The following is a 17390-nucleotide window of genomic DNA, read 5'->3' on the forward strand; positions in this document are numbered from 1 at the left end:
CCCCCACCAAAGCCGCCCTCTCTGGCCCCAGGCCCACCCCTGCTCCTGCATGCCGGCTCCCCAGCACTGTCCTCCGCAATGCCACCTCCTGTTTGCTCCCCCGCCACCTCCACTCAGTCTCCGTCTTTTCAGCTGCTGGCACAGCCTCTCCCGGCCTCGCCCTTCCTCCTCACTGCTCCTCGGGGTCCTCCGGACAGGACAGTGACTGGTCTCAGCCAGCTCTCTGTCACATGGAAGTTCCAGTCCAAGTCCCTGACCCAGTGTACTCACTCACCCTCCAGCAGGACCCTCCCTGCCCACCTGCCCTCCCCAGAACCAGCGCAGGGCATACTTGGTACAGGAGCACCCCTTGGCTGGGAGGCCCCTCTCATTCAACACCAGTTTGGAGGTCACCTTTTCAAAAAGCTTTCCTGGATTTTCCAAACACTCACCCCAAACCTTCTCACGCCCCTTGTCCGCTCACAGAAGCTCCTCCCCAGACACCGGGGTGGAGGGGCCTGGCCCAAGCAGGGGAGCCGAGGGGGAGAGAGGGTCCCCACGTCACCGGAATCCCTGTCCATCCGTAACCGTGCGGTGTTTTAAAGAAACACTAGCCCACCCCTCCTTTCCAGGCCCTCTTGGGGCCCAGAGGGGAGACGCCCGTAAGCGCCAGGCCCCTGCGTGAGCCTCTGCGACCGGCCGCAGCAGACAGGCTACCCACGTGCAGAGCCAGGTCGCTGCCGCCGTCAGCCGCCCGGGCTCTCAGCTGGCGCAGCTCGGCCTCAGCGGCCTCCCTGGCCACCAGGGCCTCCTGCAGGCGGCGGCTGAGGATGCCCACGGCGTTCTCGTAGGCCTTATGCTTGGTCTTCATCTCCTTCTGCGCACTGCTCAGGTCTGAGCCCAGCCGCTTCATCCTCTGCTTCTGCTCGGTGATGGCCCTGGGGCGGGCAGACAGAGAAGGAAGTCCTAACTCGCTCCGGCCCTCCCGCGCCGCGCCAAGCAAAGGCGACGTGTGTCTGGCCAGTTCTGCCCTTCTCGGCCTCCAGCTCCCTCCCTGGGGCCCCCCGCTACCACACTGCCCAGGATGGGGTGGGGGGCGGCCCCCGCAGAGCCCGGCCCTGCGCTTACACCCACCCTGCTCCCTCCTGGGGCTGCTTCCCATGTTCTTCCAGAACAGCAGCCAGAGACTCAACTGTCAGGTGCACAGTAAATCAGAACAGAGCCCAGAGGCTCCCCCGATGCGCGTGTGCCCGGGAGGGTGGACACAAGCGCCAACCCTGGTCTCGGAGCCGGGGTGGGGAGGGCGCCGTTGCCACCAGCGCTGATGCGAAAAGTCACACAAAAACAAAAACGAACGGGGACCGCCTGTTAAAGCAGGTGTGGAACCGCCCAGTGACGACAGAATCACTTTGCCAGCTCATCTTTGGCGCTGACATCCCAGGCCAGGGCAAGTGTGAGCAGACCTGGCGAGGGCTGGACAGACAGCGCTCAGGGCCTGGCCTGGCCCCCGCCCGCCACCCACTCCTCCCTCCCACGCCCCCGTACTTCGTGGCTTCTTGCTGCAGCTCCTCTATCTGTTTCTTGAGCATCTCGTTGGCCTCCGTAAGAGCAACCATCTGCTCTTTATCCAGCTGCAATGACTTTGAATAAAGGGAGAGAAAGACAAAGTGAGGAGTGCAAAGCCCTCCGGGAAGCCCAGAGGCCGGGACTGGCTTCCCCTCTGAGGGTGCTGACAGAGGACCTTGTCAGAGTGACCACCTTACAGGGGTCAAGAATGCCCTGAGCTGCCTGTGCCAAGACTGCTGCTGGGAACAGGTGGGAAGGACTGGCTAACAGGAAAGGCCCCCTGGACCCCCGACAGAGCCCCCCCCGGCCCCTTCCCTGCTTCTCCCAGCCCTCTCCAGAGCAGCCATGGGCCCTCCTCCTGGCCTCACTTGCTGCCTTTTTCCTTCTGTGCAGTGAGAACCGTCCCAGGACGAGTTTGCCCCTGAAAGCCCTGAGCACCTCAAGGAATGCACGTGTCCTCATAGCTGTGGGTGTCACACCACGCTCCCCCAGGGCCCTCTTCTCCCCTGCACCCTCCTGGCTCTCAGCTGCAGTCTCCAGCCAGTCTGCCTACCTGAACCCTGCCTGGCCCGCTCTGTGGCCTTCTGAAATGTTACATGTAAGACAGAGCCCTCCATCTGCTCCCTGTCCACCGCCCTCCCCAGGTCGGCGGTCTCCCGGTTTCTCATCTCAGGACACACTCCTCAGCCTCGACAGGAACCTGAACTGAGGGTCTCGTCTCAGACCCTGGGGCCGACCCTGCCCCACGATCTCTTATGGGCTCCCACCCCGACGCTCACCTCCCCTCGACCCTGGGGACCCTCAGGTGCACACATCAAAGCCGGTGACCGGCTCCCAGAGCACATACAGCCCAGAGCCCAGCACCACATTGTCCTTGCGCTCCGGGTCCCCCGCCTGCCCCACCAGATGGGAGCTCCGGCAGGGCCTCACTCCAGGCTGCTGGGCTACAGACCTCCCCATGTGTGCCCGCCCCCAGCACGGCCCCAGGCACATCGGCAGGACCTTCTCAGTCAAGTGCTCCCGGACCTGCAAGCGTGTCTCTGCCTCATCGCGCTCCCTCTGCGCAGACTGGAGATGCCCTTCAAGGTCCACCACCTGCTGCCGGGCCTGGGACACTTCCCTCTGCAGGCGCGTGTGCTCCACCTCCACCGACCTCTTCTCCCCCTGAAGTTGGATGAACTCCTGCCTCAGCTCCCTCATCTCCGAGTCCAGCCTCTTCTTTGTGGCCTTCAGCTCACTGATGAGCTGGTCTTTGGAGGTGGCGTCCCGGCGGTAGGCCTCCACCATCACCTGCCGAATAAGACAGTAGCTGTAGCCAGCGCGGGGCGGGGCCTTCCGAGGGTTCTGGGGCCTTAAAGAAAAATGCTCGCTGTGAGTCTAGGCAGAACTTTTGTGGGGCTAAGGATAACACATTTCACCAAATCCAAGACACCACCACAGAGACTTGCCGTGGCTTTATGTACTGGAGCAGGTCTGGGTGACACCTGGAGCGGCCACAGAGCTGCTGGGACCTTAACTGCCTCACCTGCCCCCTCCAGTGCCCCCCCGGCTTCTGACGGGGACCCCCGCTCACGTCCCAGAGATGAAACCCACCAGCACCTGGTGCGCCCTCGGTCATCCTCCCTGAGCCCCTTGGTGATGCTCTGCACCCCTCCTCCCACAGCAGAGTGGGCCTGACTAACGTGGAGGGCCTCGTCTCAATGCTGGACCGAGGTGTCACTTTTTCAGATATGACAGACAGGACACTGGACCGGTGTGGATGTGACACATGCTCACCCTGACGTGACAGCAGGGCATGGTCCACATAATGCCAACCCCGCTGTGAGAAGGCATCCAACCTCAGAGACACACGAATGGGAGAGTGAGGGGTATCTTAGAATCAAAAAAGGGCCTTCCAAGAACTGGAGTCTGGCTGTTACCTACCCCCTGAATGACTTCCTTCCAGTGAAGTGATTAACCGCACAGGATTTTCTTTTTTTTTCCTTTTTTTAAAAATTTTAATTTCATGAAGCAGAGCTTAAAACTTTGCCAAACATACAGGACTGTCTTCACGCGCCTGTTTCGCGGGAAGGAAACCAACCCCACGTTTTTACCTTTTGTTGAAGAAACTGTTCCTTTATCTTCTGCGTCTGCTTTTTCAGAGCGGCAGCTTCTTGTTGCAGATGCTCCACCTGCGAGGGACATGCATGCAGACGTCACCCTGACGGCTCCACCTGTGCGCGCCACTGACCTGCCTCGGTGTGTCTCTCCTAGAAGCTGTCCTAGCACCTGTCAATGTGCCCAGACAAATCACAGCCTGCTTCCCAGGAGGAACACACGTTACTGGTCTCCTCCTGTCCTCGACACTCACGAGGGGGATTTGAAGACACAGTCGCTCCCGACACCCACTCCTCTTCCTCCACACCCTGAGCTTTCTTGTTTTGTCTGCGTTTTTTTCCTTAACTTTTAAATTTTGTTTTGTTGGGGAGGCAATTAGGTTTTTACTTATTTTTTTAACGGAGGTGCTGGGGATTGAACCCAGGACCTTGGGCATGTCAGGATGCACGCTCTAGCCCAGAGCTTCACCCACCCACTCTGCATTTCTTAACGTTCGCCTACATCGTCAGGAATGATGGCATGACAGTTTCCCAGTGTTGCCTGCTGGGTCCTGTCCACATGCACCCGGGCCTGCAGAGGCCGTCTCCCTGCCCTCGCCCACTGACACACCACGATCGGCCTGCCCACGCGTCCGGGGGCCACACAGCCGTCAGGCACCCGGGGAGGAAAGAACAGAAGTTCCACATGGCTTTCCCCTGCCCGACTCCACATCACAGGTGGACAGAAACCGGTGTTTTTTAGATTACTTCCAAAGCCCCGAACGTAACTCTGTTTCCTGGTTCTCCGCCATCTACACACCCAGCGGCTCACGCAGGCCCAGAGGCCTGCCACCAGCTGAGCTGCCGTGAGTTCCTTCCCCAGTCGAGCCCTGGGCCCTGCCCTGGATGTGTTCTTCCCCATTTACAAAACAATGAGTTCAAAAAAAGACCAATCAGCATTAATTCCTGTGTGCGTGATTTCGATTCAGAGCAAGCTGATGGCGAAGCGCGTTACCTGGCCGGACTTGATGGCTAACTCTCGTCTCAGCTGCTCTAAAGTTTCTGACGTCTCCTGGGTACCTTCTTCCAGGCGTTTTGCTCCTCTAGCAAACTCCTCCCTGCTGCTCTTGGCTGCTTGCAGAGCCACCTCCAAGACGATCTTCTCGTTCTGCAGGAAATGGATCGCGTCGTCCTTGGAGGCGGCCTCCCCCTGCAGCTCCTCCAGCCTGGCCTGCAGTTCGTCATACTGCATCTGCAGGCCACCCAGGGACTGCTCCCGGGTCTGCAAAGCCTCCTGGGTCGCGGTGAACTGCTTCAACAGGTCCAAATGCTCCTGCTGCAAAGCCTCAAGCTGCTGGTCTCGCTGAAGCAAAGTCACCTTCACCTGGAAGAAAAAGGACCTGGAGTCAACGTGGTTGTGCTGTAAAGAAAACACCACGTTTCCACGTTCAGGTTGGAAATAATCTGGATGGACGCCATGGAGGCAGCCCTCTACGGAAAGCTGGGGGGTGGACGAATGCTAGCAGAAGTGAGCAGCGGCAGGTCTGAGGATGTGACATTAAGACCAGACCAACGGGCAGGCTGGCCCAGGCGAGCAGAGCGGGGAGTCGGCGCAGGGCCATGCGGGTCCCTGCCTGCTCTAAGTGCTGCTCCAGCGTTGCTGCTGAGGCCACCATCTTCTGCAGCTGCTCCTTCTCGTCTTCAAACTCCTCCAGCTTCCTCTGCAGGTCCTCCTCCACCATCGTCTTTGCCTCCTGAATCTGCACAAAGGCAGCCTCCTGGTCCAACATGTCAGCCTGGGCCCGGAAGACAGAGGGGTTTTTTAAAAAGTGGGATAACCTGATGGCTATGGCAGATGCAGCGGGTAAACCCAGTCCCCCCCAGTGACAGCCCTCGTCCAAATCACTGTCCTGTCTGCCACCCACAGACAGAGGGTCCTCAAACAGAACCTCCGTGGCTGCCTCTTAGGTGAGGACAGGTCGCAGCCCCGCTGGGGTGTGGGACACGGCACATTCTCTTTCACAAGATTACTTCTCGATGCCTCTTGGTGAAATGGGAACCCAGGGGCCTTGGGACCTGACTAGGTAGATAAGACCCAATCTAGGTGTTTTCTTAAGGAAAAAACATCAGTTTAGAACTTAAAATCATTCCAGTTCTTTGACACTGAGCCCTTGAAGTGTATGTTTGACTCAAGGATTCTCTCTGATCATCCATGTCATCTGCACGGACAAAGGGGAGGGGCGGAGAAGTGAGGAGGTGGGCGACCACAGCAGTCACAGGACGCCAACCTTCCATGTGACTGGGAAAGGCCAGTGACGTTCTCAGCACATAACTGCCTCACTACTCAGAAAATAATTCACGGAGGCAGCTGGACATGGTCCTGACCCGTCCCCTGGCTGTCGGAGGGCAGAATGGTGGTGCAGGCTGGGCGCTGGGACCAGGCAGGCCCTGAGCCCTCGCTGTCAGAGGGCAGAATGGTGGTGCAGGCTGGGCGCTGGGACCAGGCAGGCTCTGAGGTGGTCTCAGACATATGATGTACTAAACTCCTCCCTCCTCACCCACTTGCTGCCCAGGCACACAGTGGCCCACAGATGAGTCCCAAACTACCCTGACAACTCAGACATGAGGGATGGGATGAGTGTACAGCAAATGTGAGGAACAGAATCCCCATGCCTGACATCACTGCAGGTGGCTCAGGAGAGTATTCTGAGACACATATACGTGTGCGTACAGTATTCACGTTGCTGCGTATGTGGACGTGTTGGTATGGTTTCTTAACCTGGCTCACTGTCACCAAAAAGAAGCCCAAACCCCAAACAACGCGGCCATGCAGCCACCCCAGGAGCAGCACCCACCTCGATGCCCTGGAGCCGGGGCCCAAAACCCCACACAGTGCGGCCGCCCCGGAGCAGCACCCACCTCGATGCCCTGGAGTTGGGCGGCGATTCGCTCCTTCTCCTTGATGGACTTCTGCTGGGTCTCCGTCAGCTGGTGGGACAGGGACACGTTCTCCAGTTTCAGGTGCTCCAGGAGGCCCGCCTGGGTCATCTGTCCAACCTTCAAAGAAAAACACCACAAGGTAGAAAGGTGCTAGGTGCCAAGCACCAAGTACAGACAGCCAGTCTCTGAGGCCACGAGGGTGAAGGTCACTGAAACAGTGCCGGTCCCCAGGAGGGCCGCTCCCCAGGATCCCTCCACGCAGGGCCTCACTGCCCACCCTCACAGCTTCTCCAGGTTCTGTGTGACTAAGAGGGGCTGGTCAACAGCCCAGAAGTCAGTGCTCTTCACCCTGAAGGCCTACACAAATGCTCCCATCAAAGGTGCACCTCCGAGCCCTGAAGGTGGGAGGCCTCATCTGGACGGCAGGGACAGCCAGGGCTGGAATCTGCCCACCCAATGAACAGACCACCTACAGAAGGACACATTTCAGGCCCTGCCTGCTCAGTGCCAGGCTGAACCTGGCCACTTCCAGAAGTGGCACTGGCAATCCAGCCCGGCCATTTCAGACCTCGAGCACACCCCTTCCAGAGCCAACATGAACGCTCCTGGACCTGCAGGTGCCAGATACAACTGGAAGCTGTGAGCACTGGGGTTTCAGGGGAAGCCACCCAGAGCAAAGGCAGGCTCCGTCTGTCGGGCTTTTACTTCAAGGCAACAAATGAACAGACTACCTTGCATTCTCCCACCTGGGCGGTCCCAGGACACTTCCATGTTATGGGAAAAGAGGGCAAAAATTACTGCACGCCGACTAACGAACACTGAACCTGGGTGCCAGAGGCATTTGACAAAAGCAGGTGTGGTCCTCACGCTGCCACTCCCTTGGACTCTGTCTCTACTTTTGTCTTCCAAAGTTCACTTCTGACTTACGTTAGCACACATAAATCTGGCTTCTTTAAGTATTTTATGCCTCAAATAAATGCATAACTTCAAAATTGCACTGACTTGCGATGGTCTATTCCTAAGCACACTGTAAACAGAACAAATGCTTATCTCTACAAGCATTTGTATGTATGCTTAAAAATATATATACATTTTTTAAAATTTCTTGGGGGGAGGGTGTAGCTCAGTGGTAGAGTGCCCTCTTAGCATGCACGAGATCCTGGGTTCTATCCCCAGTGCCTCCATTGCAAAAATAAATTAAAACAAACAAACAAACCAACCCAATTATCCTCCCCCTAGCTTAAAAAATTAATTAAAAAAACCCTTCTATTTTGTGTATTTGTAGACTTAAGATTTTTTGAAAAAAGAGTATTTGATGGGGTTAGTACTTTCCATCCTCTACTTGAGAAATCAAGTTTTAATTAATCTACAATATTTTACCTGGGGAAAAAAAAAGGGTGGGGGAATAAAACTCACAGCACAATTCAGAAAGAAGACATGCTGACTGAGGCACCATCAGCACCCACAGAATTGGTCCTATTAGTCCAAAGCGCTGAGAGCTGGAGCAAAGCGCATTGGAGCAACGTGCCCACCGCTCCTGAATGTCTCCAGAGCACGCTGCGGCCCTGGTCACCCTGCAGACCTGGACTGGCCCCTGCTCTCACTCACACTCAATCAGGGGCCAACGCACTTGCACCCGGGTAAAATGGAAAGGAGAGGAAAATGTCTCCCCGAAATGGAGGAAATGAGTGTTCTCTGGGAAGCTCTGGGGGTCAAGCAGCTGGAGGAAGGAGCAGCTCCACCGGGAAGGTAGCGTGTGCTGTGCTCCGTGCACAGGAGGGATGCAACCCAGGAGGCAGAGGAGCCCGCGTATGGGAGTCTTGAGACCCAGGCAGATACCGATATGACAGCAGGGTTCAAATGATGGAAGGTGCCCTCCAAGGAGGTGGTGAGATGTTCTGTATGCAGGAGGCCCCGGGGGAGGGGGTTTAGAGTTAAAAATGCTCCAGTGGAGCTTAAAACTCCCTGGGTCAGCTGGTCACGGAAGGCGGGCACTAGACAGGACAGGGTATGGGCTAGACAGGTAGTCAGCGGATTTTGAAAACACCCTGTGAAATGTAAAACCAATGTAGGGAAAACCATTCCACAGGAGACGCGACCAGCCGCGTCAGGGGCCCTACCTGGATGTGGGCCATCTCGCCCTGCAGTCTGACCCGGGCCTCCTGGGCCAGGGCAAGCTGCTGCTGGTACCACTGCCGCACATTCTGCAGAGACGAGATTTCGGCCTGGGACGCCTTCAGCTTGCTGGCCAGCGTTGTGCGCTCCAGCTGCACCTGCTGCAGCTGGCTCTGTAAGGCTGTCATCTGTTGTCGCAGGTCGTGCACTGAAAGCAAGAAGCACAGCTGCTCGGACCACCCACACCAGCCGGGAGAGCCAGAGCCTGCACCGACGTTCCGGTCAAAGTCAGAGCAAGAAACACACTAAGCCTTCTCGGTCACAGGAGCGATGCTCTGCAAAGTCGCAGGGGCATGCGACAGTGAGGACCGACCCACAGGTCCTGGGGGAAACACGGGGTTAGGTTCTGGCCACGTTTCATCACATATCATCAATATGTAACCTTGTTTTACCTGTGTTTCTGTTTAAGGAAGACACCTGACTTCCTGTCAGTTCAGTAACACCGAACCGACAGCTGACAGCACTGTAACTTGTGCCTGAACAAAGCCAAACTAACGTGTGTATTTTTCTCCAAAAAGCACATCACAGCCTTCCTGCACTTAGGAGCACCAGGTGGTGTTTGGGGTTAACTGTAAAGAGCGAAATGACCCCCAAAAGCACACAAATGCAGAAAGTGTGGCACCAAGTAGACCACAAAAGGCACCCATCTGTGGTGCAGGTGCTGCACCGCGAAGGCTGAGCCTCACACATCAGGCGACTCCAGCCCTTCCCTGCTCCGCCCCGTGTGCCCGAGACCCTGAAGGAGCTGTACTGACCTGGGGAGTCAAGTACATTAGGGAATCTGCAAACATGAGGATCGGACGGGGTCCACACCACTACCGGGTGTGGCCTGTGGCTCTAGCCTTTGGCCTGAAGGCATCCACGAAGCATCCACAAACTCAGGAATGGAATCCTGCTGCTAACTCGGCACTAGAACCCGCTGGTTGGCTGCTACAGTCAACATTTAGCACTGATGAAGGTGGGGGGAGGGGGGAGGAGACCGGAGATCTCAGACAACCCAAATCACGGTGCAAACAGAACCAAAGACTGAAAGGGAGAATTGCACCAAATACTGAAGAAAGCATTTACAAGTCTGATGACAGTTTCCAAAGATTTAAAAGAAAACAAAACAAACACCATAGGAACCCCGACCCCTGCTCCGAATTCTTGGGGACAGCTGTGGCTCAGGGTTCAGAGTTGTGGGACTCGACATCAGCCTGCACCCCCGTCCACCACGGGGCAGGCCCTCTGCGTGAGGCAGGGGGAGGCTCACCCCGTGCTCAGTGAGGCCCGCGCTGCTGCCTGTTGGGCTCTGGTCAGGCCAGGTCTGGCCACCCAGAGTGACCCAGTGACTCTGGAGGTCAGCTCTTCCTGCTTTTATCACTTTCTTAAGGGACTAGGCATTGTAAAATGCCCATAGACTAAAAACCACTGGCTGCTTTATTTCCCACTGGCCCTTTCTCCTCCTGGTATCAGGATAAAGCTCCTGTGACAGTTTGCGACTTTCACGTCATCAGATCTGAAAGCCAGCCTCACCAGCCTCCCAGTCAAGACCCCACACTGGCAGATGCAGGTCTTCACAGCAGCCCCTCTGCACCACTCTCACCTCCCAGACACCCAGAGCTCTGGGACAAGACTGTCGCCTGTCCAGCCTGCACTGGGGGAGCAGGGCCTGGGCTGACTGTACACCGCTGGGCTCCCACCATGACTCTCCCCACCCCGACTCCCCGACCTCCCCCTCCCGTCAGCAGACACCATGAGCCTGCAGACGACCCGACCAGGTGCGGAGCATGGACTCTAGGGGTGGAGCACGTGTCCCCAGGACGAGAAGCAGGCGTGAGGGAAGGGCCACATAGGTTCTCCATGCTTGGCCTGCCACCAGGTTCCCTGACTCCCCTGTTCCAGTGGCCTACCATTCCAGGGGTGGTTCCCACAGGGGTCCAGCTAGACCCCAAATCTGAACTTATGTGAGGAAAAATAAAGTCCACAGTCTAAGTGTTGCTTTAAATATTTTAAATAGCATTTGCAATTCTGTGGCATAAGCAGGAGCTCCAGCCCCCAAACAACAATGGCCTGGGAAGGCAGGATGAGGGGGAACGATTACTACTGACAATCCAGCTCTAAGACCCATGGCATCCCCTTGACGTGCGTGCAAAACCAGGAAGATTTCCAGGAGCGCAACCAAAACCAAGGCAAGTGGCCACATCATGTATGAATCGGAGGGACTACAAGCCCCTACGACAAGACATGACAAGAGCTCAGTCCCCAATGCAGAGCGATGCACCCACCCCAGGCCACGGCCCCCAGGCCCCCGAACGGGACCGAGGACAGAGGCAGACGCAGGACCACGCACCTGTGTTGTCCTTGCTGAGGATGCTTCTCTGCATCTCCTCCACTTTGGCCATCAGTCTTTGGTACTGCTCCTCTGCCACCTGCAGGTCGCTGTTGGAGGACGCCAGGCTGGCATTCTTGGCTTCCAGCATGTTCTGCAGGTCGGTCATTGCCTGCTCTAGGTCCCAGCAAGACTGCTTTAAGGTGTCAACCTCCGAGCTGAGTGAGTCCTGCCTCTGCTGGCTGCTGTGGCTGAACTCCACCTGTGCCTGGAGCCTCGTGCTCAGGGCAGCAAGCTGTGCCTGCAGCTCTGCCTTCTCTTTAAGTGCCTGGAAAGATCCCCAAAGAGCCACACTGACTTCCAGAAAAATAAGTCACTTCCACCTCACTTTTCACGCAGGCCAAAACACAGCCAGGGAGACAAAGAAAGGTGTCTGACAGGTGGACTTTGCAGGAAAGCACCATGATTTCCAAAATATGCAGTCACTCCAGCAAGACAGTCATCCCAAGAGACGGGGTTTCTCCGCATAGGCCCAAGAGGCAGGAGGGGTCACTACAGAATCTGCAAAGGGCAGGGCCACCACCCACCCTACAGTCATCCTACTGGGGTCTGCAGAGCAATTCCAAAATGCAGAGAGTGGCAGAATGTCACTCATCGACACCCATCAGGAGAAAACCAACCTCGTAAAGACAAGCGACAAACTCAACACACAGAATAACAAAAACCCAAAGAAAATGCGTGAAATGAGCCAATGCAATGAGGTTAAGATTTTTCCACTAAGAGTAAATTAGTATCTTCATAGACATGCCAGAAAGTTTGGCACCCTTACCAATCCACAAAGATCCTGGTTTAGATGCAAGTGAAGAGCAAATCAAATCCCAAGAGGATAAGAAAGTAAAGCAAAAGTACCCTCAACTATTTACAACAGCCAAGACGTGGAAGCACCTAAATGTCCATGGACAGATGGCTGGATACAGAAGCTGTGGTATGTTTAGACAATGGAATACTACTCAGCCATAAAAAGAGTGAAATGCCATTTGCAGCAACATGGACAGACGTGGAGAACATCATTCTAAGTGAAGCCAGAAAAACAAAGAAAAATACCATATGATACCACTCATACATGGAATCTTAAAAAAAAAAAGAAAAGAAAAAAAAGGACACTAATGGACTCATCTACGAAACAGAAACAGACTCGCAGATACAGTAAACAGTCTTATGGTTACCAGGGGAAAGAGAAGGAAGGGAAAAATTTGGGCGTTTGAGACTGCAAATGTTCACCACTATATATAAAAACAGATAAAAAATCAATCTTCTGTATAGCACAGGGAACTACATTCAATATCTTTAATAACCTTTAATGAAAAGGAATATGAAAATGCATCTATGTATGTATACACATGACTGAGACATGATGCTATACACCAGAAACTGACACACTGTAACTGACTATACTTCAATTAAAAAAAAAAACCACCTAAATAAAGAGCACACTCAGGTTCTTAGATTGTTTGGGGATCAAATGTAGACAAACTGGAAATGCATCTGACAAGGTCACATTCTAAAGGAGGACAGAAAGCGAAAATAATGTACAACCAAAGTGCACCTTGACACCTCAGTTGTCATCTCTTCAGTCGGGAGTTCTGTGTACGTGGAGTCAGGGGTCTGTGTCCCAGGACTGAGTGCACAGAAAAAGCCACAACACGAGAAGCACACTGAGCAGAGCAAGCTCTTGTGGGTGAGAGCGGCTCCCCTCCCTGGCCCAACAAAGGAACACTCCTGCTGCCTCACTGCCTTGCTGTGCCCTGGGCCGTCTCCTGTTCTCCATGCCAGATGTGGGAAGTGAAAGGCAACTGAACTGATTTACTCTAACTGCGGATGGGAAAACTGAAAATTAAGGGATGGAAAATGATTTTTCAGGTGTATGCTAACCAGAGAAAGCAAAACTCCTATTATAAAAAGAAAAAAGGGGCGGGGGAGGGAGGGTAGAGCTCATGCTTAGCACGCACCAGGTCCTGGGTGCAACCCCCAGCACATCTGTTAAAAATAAATAAATAAATAAGCCTGATTACCTCCCCCTGCCAGAAAACTGTTAAAAATTTTTTTTCTTTAAAAAATAAAAAAAGTATGGCAACTGTACCAGGCAAGAAACAGGTGAAATCCACCAAAAAGATTTAACTGTATGGATTAACAGCTCAACTAGGAACTATTCCAGGCAGATCCTGAGAGAGAGACACGGAGAAACGGAACCACGCGCAGTCAGAGTGGGAAACCGACACCTCCTCCTCTGGGGCTGACAAATCTAGCAGACAAAAGGTGAGGACATGGGAGGCTCGGCTGCGGCCACTGCTCTGACACAGCGCCTTCCTACAGACATGTGGAAAGCTCTGGCCCCGGCCACCTGGAATGGCACGTTATTTTCAAAGACGTGGGACAGTCACACACACCCATCAAATGTCCCTTACCTGACTAGCCTCTAACGATAAAGCTTCCAGCTGTCCTTCAAGTCTCATCTTCTCCTTAAGAACCTGCAACATTTCATCTTGCGTTTCGGCCACAGAGCTTTCCATGGATGCACTGGAAGAAAAGGCACGAGGGATCAGGGGGTGGGGATGTGACTGTTCTCTCCCCGGAACACTTGTCTACGCCTTCCAGATTCCACACCCTCTGCTCCCCTCCCCCAATTATTAAAAAGTAAACAAGTAAAAAGATTTAGAGGCAGGTCTGCACACATCCTGGAAGACAGGCTCTTTTAACACTGCAGATGGTGACACATTAGATCAAACTCTGTTTCTCACAAAGCAGCGGGGGCCTGTGCACATGAAACATTAAAGGCGAGGGAGGAGTCCCGGCGGCTGGGGGCGGCGCGGGCGGCGCCCACCTGCTGCAGATGCTGTCGGCGCGGCTGCGCGTCTCCCCATTGACCTCCTGCCTCCGGTCTTGGTGCTCGGCGGCTGCAGCCTGGAGGACGTCCGCGATGGAGGGGAACTGGCCCAGGGCGCTGGCAGCAATCTCCTGGCCATGGACCACGTAGGGGGCCTCGCGAGCTCCCGCGCTGCGCCCCAGGTGGCCGAGTGCCCCCAGGGCGGAGGCACCGCTGCAGGAGGAGCTGTCGCTCTCATTCCCGTCTGCCTCAGATGCGTTGTCCCCTGTCAGGGCCGCCTCCTCCAGGCGGTCGTCCACCTCGGGGCGCAGGCTGATCTCGGACACCACGGATGCCCCGCTGCTTCGGTTCTGCTTCAGGGAACCCCTGGCAGAGTCTGCAGCCGGGACATCTCCACCAGAATTCCGACTGTCTGAATCTTCAGTTCTGTAATCAGCCAGAGACCGAATTTTGCTTGATTTGGCACTTTTTTTCTCCTTAGGATGTGCCAAGAGCCCTAAGCTGCCCACCTTCGGCCCCCGGGGGACACTGGTGCGCAGGAAGGAATATTCTTTTGTCATAGCCACAGCACTGGCCCTTGGTAAGGTTTCAGGGTTCAACATGAGTTCAGGATCAAGTGTGCTGAAAAGTCTTGTTTTAGTTACAGGCTGAACGGACTGAAAAGGAAACAGAAGTACAATAATTACGTTTAAAATTGACAAGCAGCATTTCGAAATTGCCAGCCAGAAAGGCCGCACCAATCATATAAACAGAGCGCGCCCTCCCACCCCGTGCCCTCACCACAGCAACCCCACCCAGGCCTTGAATCCTTCATGACCTCACTGCCTCCACATGGAGTCCCAGTGCCTGTCTGAGCACACACCTCTCCTGACTCTGACCTGATACCATTTTAAAACATCTATTAATAGAGCAATGCCTTCCTCATCATACCTCCTTTATAAAATTTTCCTGGCTATTCTCCCATATTTCTACTTTTCATAAAAAAAAGAAAAAGAAAAAATTTTCTTCAAGTTAAAAAAGTCTTGCTGAATTAGAACTACCTTAAATTCACAATTACGTAGGGGTACCGAGCTGCTTCCCGGTATTTACTCATACCTGCTTGCAGGCCCCTCAGACAAGGAAGTTAGGTAGTGCTTGTCTAGATTCTAAACCATTTTCGTTACAACTTTAATGCAATTCTTAGATATTCTATCATTTTGTTGGCAGCATAAGTATTATTGTCTCCCACTCATGGTGAAACTTGTTATGAGGATAACTACTGATTTTTCATATTTGTATTTAAACTGACAATTTTCAGCCCTCAATTATTTTAATGTTTTATAATATCTTTATAACTTTATAATAATAGCAAATTTTCAGTTGATCCTCTAGAGGTTTTCCAAAGTGTCACCAACACCTGCAAATAATAATATTTTTCCTCTTTCTCAGTATTTGTATCTCTCATCTCTTTTTCTTACATCCTGTTGGCTAGAACTTCCCAGGTGGGCTTGAACGAGGCTGGGGAGGAAGGAAGGCGGTGCCTCTTGGCGCTGAATCAAGTGACTCTCCCTCACAGATTAATGTTCAGCCCTGTGTTATTCTACAAAGTCGATGCGGTTCCAAAGGGGCCGGGGGGTGAGTGTCTCGAAATGATGCTGAGGTGCAACAAGAAGGATAAACGTGCATGAGCGAGAAAGAGCACGGGGCGTGGGGCGGCAGAGGGACAGGGCCTCCCAGACGCCAGCGCACACGGTGAGGCTGCCGTAAGGAGATCCACTGAGAATCAGAAAAGCCGCAGGCAGGGGAGACACACAACACAGCCCAGAACCCAGCCCAAGGGCAGGCAGGGCTGCAGACATTCAAGAAGCACCGCAGTAAGGCAGCGTTCCGCCCAGCGGGGAAACGACAGACGACGCAGCAAGCAGCCTGAGAGAACCGACCAGCTGCCCACAGAGGCTCGTTCCCACCTCCCGCCTCTGTCCAGTCAGCTTCACGAAGGAAAAACACAACTCTACTTTTTATACCATCTCTTACTTTTAGTACAACGAGAAAACACTGGTGAATTCATTCACAGCCTTCAAGCAGGGAGATCCTCTTCAATATGACATGAACCCCCAAAGAAGTAACAGCAAAGACTGAAAACTTTGAAACATTCAAAATCGATGTGCAGCAAAAAAATATACAAGAAAGAAAGAAAGAAAGACAAACAGCAGAAAATAAATGAATAATAAATTAAAAAATAGGGGGGAAAATGCCAGAAATCAAAAGATATGGCAAACTGAGAAAAAAATTATTTGCAACAAAGACTGAAAAAGGATCACTTCCTTGTATATAGCACCTACGCAGTAAAAAGATAACCAAGAGGAAAGCGGACAAGGGCTGACAGACACCCAGACAGCCAATATGTAAAGAGTGCCTACTGTTAGGAAGGACTGTTTTTTCCACCTATCAGGGGACAAAAATTCAATCCTGTTACTTCTCACGCTACCAAGGATGAGAAAGCTAACAGTCTTACACGCTGCTCACCAGAACGTAAACCAGTCCAGCCTATTTGGAGGGTGGCATGTATCAAGTGACAAATAGGTAAGATCTTTTACTCAAGAATTTGACGGTGAAGGATTTACCCACAGAAGTACACCAAGACACAAAACGTTCACTGTGGCACTGTTTGCAATTTCAAAAAATTACGAACAGCCTAAATGCCGGTCACTGTGTGTTGGTTACGGCAATGCTGGTCCACACACGGTTACAGAGGATGAGGTCAGTCTCTGTGCTGATGGAGAAGGCGTTCAGGACAGGTCAGTGACAAAGGTCATGTGAAGAACAGTGCAGATGGTTAGTAACAATATGAAAACGAATCCACACATGTATACACACGACTGGGACACCAAGAAACTGACACACTGTAACTGACTATACTTCAATTAAAAAAAAAAAAAGGACAGGGCAGACGGGGTGCTTGTCCTGCATACAAATCATCATGGCCTAACGTGACAGCACACGCAGAGCTGTTCTCAGAGCACGTACGAGGCTACAAACACGGGGGCACTTGTACTCAGCGTCTGTAGCATTCAGACATGAGGCCTGCAGTACATTTCTCATGCTAAGGAAACAGTCCTAAAGAAAGACCCTTCTACTACTAGTTTGTTTTCGTGTGTTTGCTTCGTATTTCTTGAATCAAAAATTCTGAATTTTATCAGACACCTTATGAGATGATCATGAGTCTTTTCACAGGGACCAACCATTATAATGAGTTCTATCAACAGATTTTGAACTGGGGGGAGGGTAGAGCATATGTTTAGCATGCATGAGGTCCTAGGTTCAATCCCCAGTGCCTCCATTAAAAATAAATAAACCTAATTACCTCCACACCCCACGGAAAAAAAAATACAATTTAAGAAAAAACCAGATTTTGAATTAACTATACTCTTAAAAGAAACCCTCACTCGTCAATCTAATATAGATTAGTCCATAAGTCACC

General features: G+C 53.2%; 1 protein-coding gene across 7 annotated transcripts in view; it reads right to left on the reverse strand.

The window, feature by feature from the left end:
* Nucleotides 1–17390, reverse strand: part of GOLGA3 (golgin A3) — a 40164-nt gene that overhangs the window by 8976 nt on the left and 13798 nt on the right. For all 7 annotated transcript variants that reach the window (XM_072953691.1, XM_072953692.1, XM_072953689.1 and 4 more), the window contains 11 exons: nucleotides 13928–14586; nucleotides 13512–13623; nucleotides 11068–11374; nucleotides 8681–8883; nucleotides 6540–6677; nucleotides 5255–5416; nucleotides 4636–5004; nucleotides 3639–3716; nucleotides 2572–2835; nucleotides 1525–1619; nucleotides 701–917 (listed from right to left, as the gene is read on the reverse strand). In XM_072953691.1, the coding sequence (XP_072809792.1) occupies nucleotides 701–917; nucleotides 1525–1619; nucleotides 2572–2835; nucleotides 3639–3716; nucleotides 4636–5004; nucleotides 5255–5416; nucleotides 6540–6677; nucleotides 8681–8883; nucleotides 11068–11374; nucleotides 13512–13623; nucleotides 13928–14586 (2604 nt within the window). The remainder of the gene's footprint in view (nucleotides 1–700; nucleotides 918–1524; nucleotides 1620–2571; nucleotides 2836–3638; nucleotides 3717–4635; nucleotides 5005–5254; nucleotides 5417–6539; nucleotides 6678–8680; nucleotides 8884–11067; nucleotides 11375–13511; nucleotides 13624–13927; nucleotides 14587–17390) is intronic.

Source organism: Vicugna pacos, chromosome 32 (genome assembly GCF_048564905.1).
Source record: "Vicugna pacos chromosome 32, VicPac4, whole genome shotgun sequence".
Taxonomy (NCBI): Eukaryota; Metazoa; Chordata; class Mammalia; order Artiodactyla; family Camelidae; genus Vicugna; species Vicugna pacos.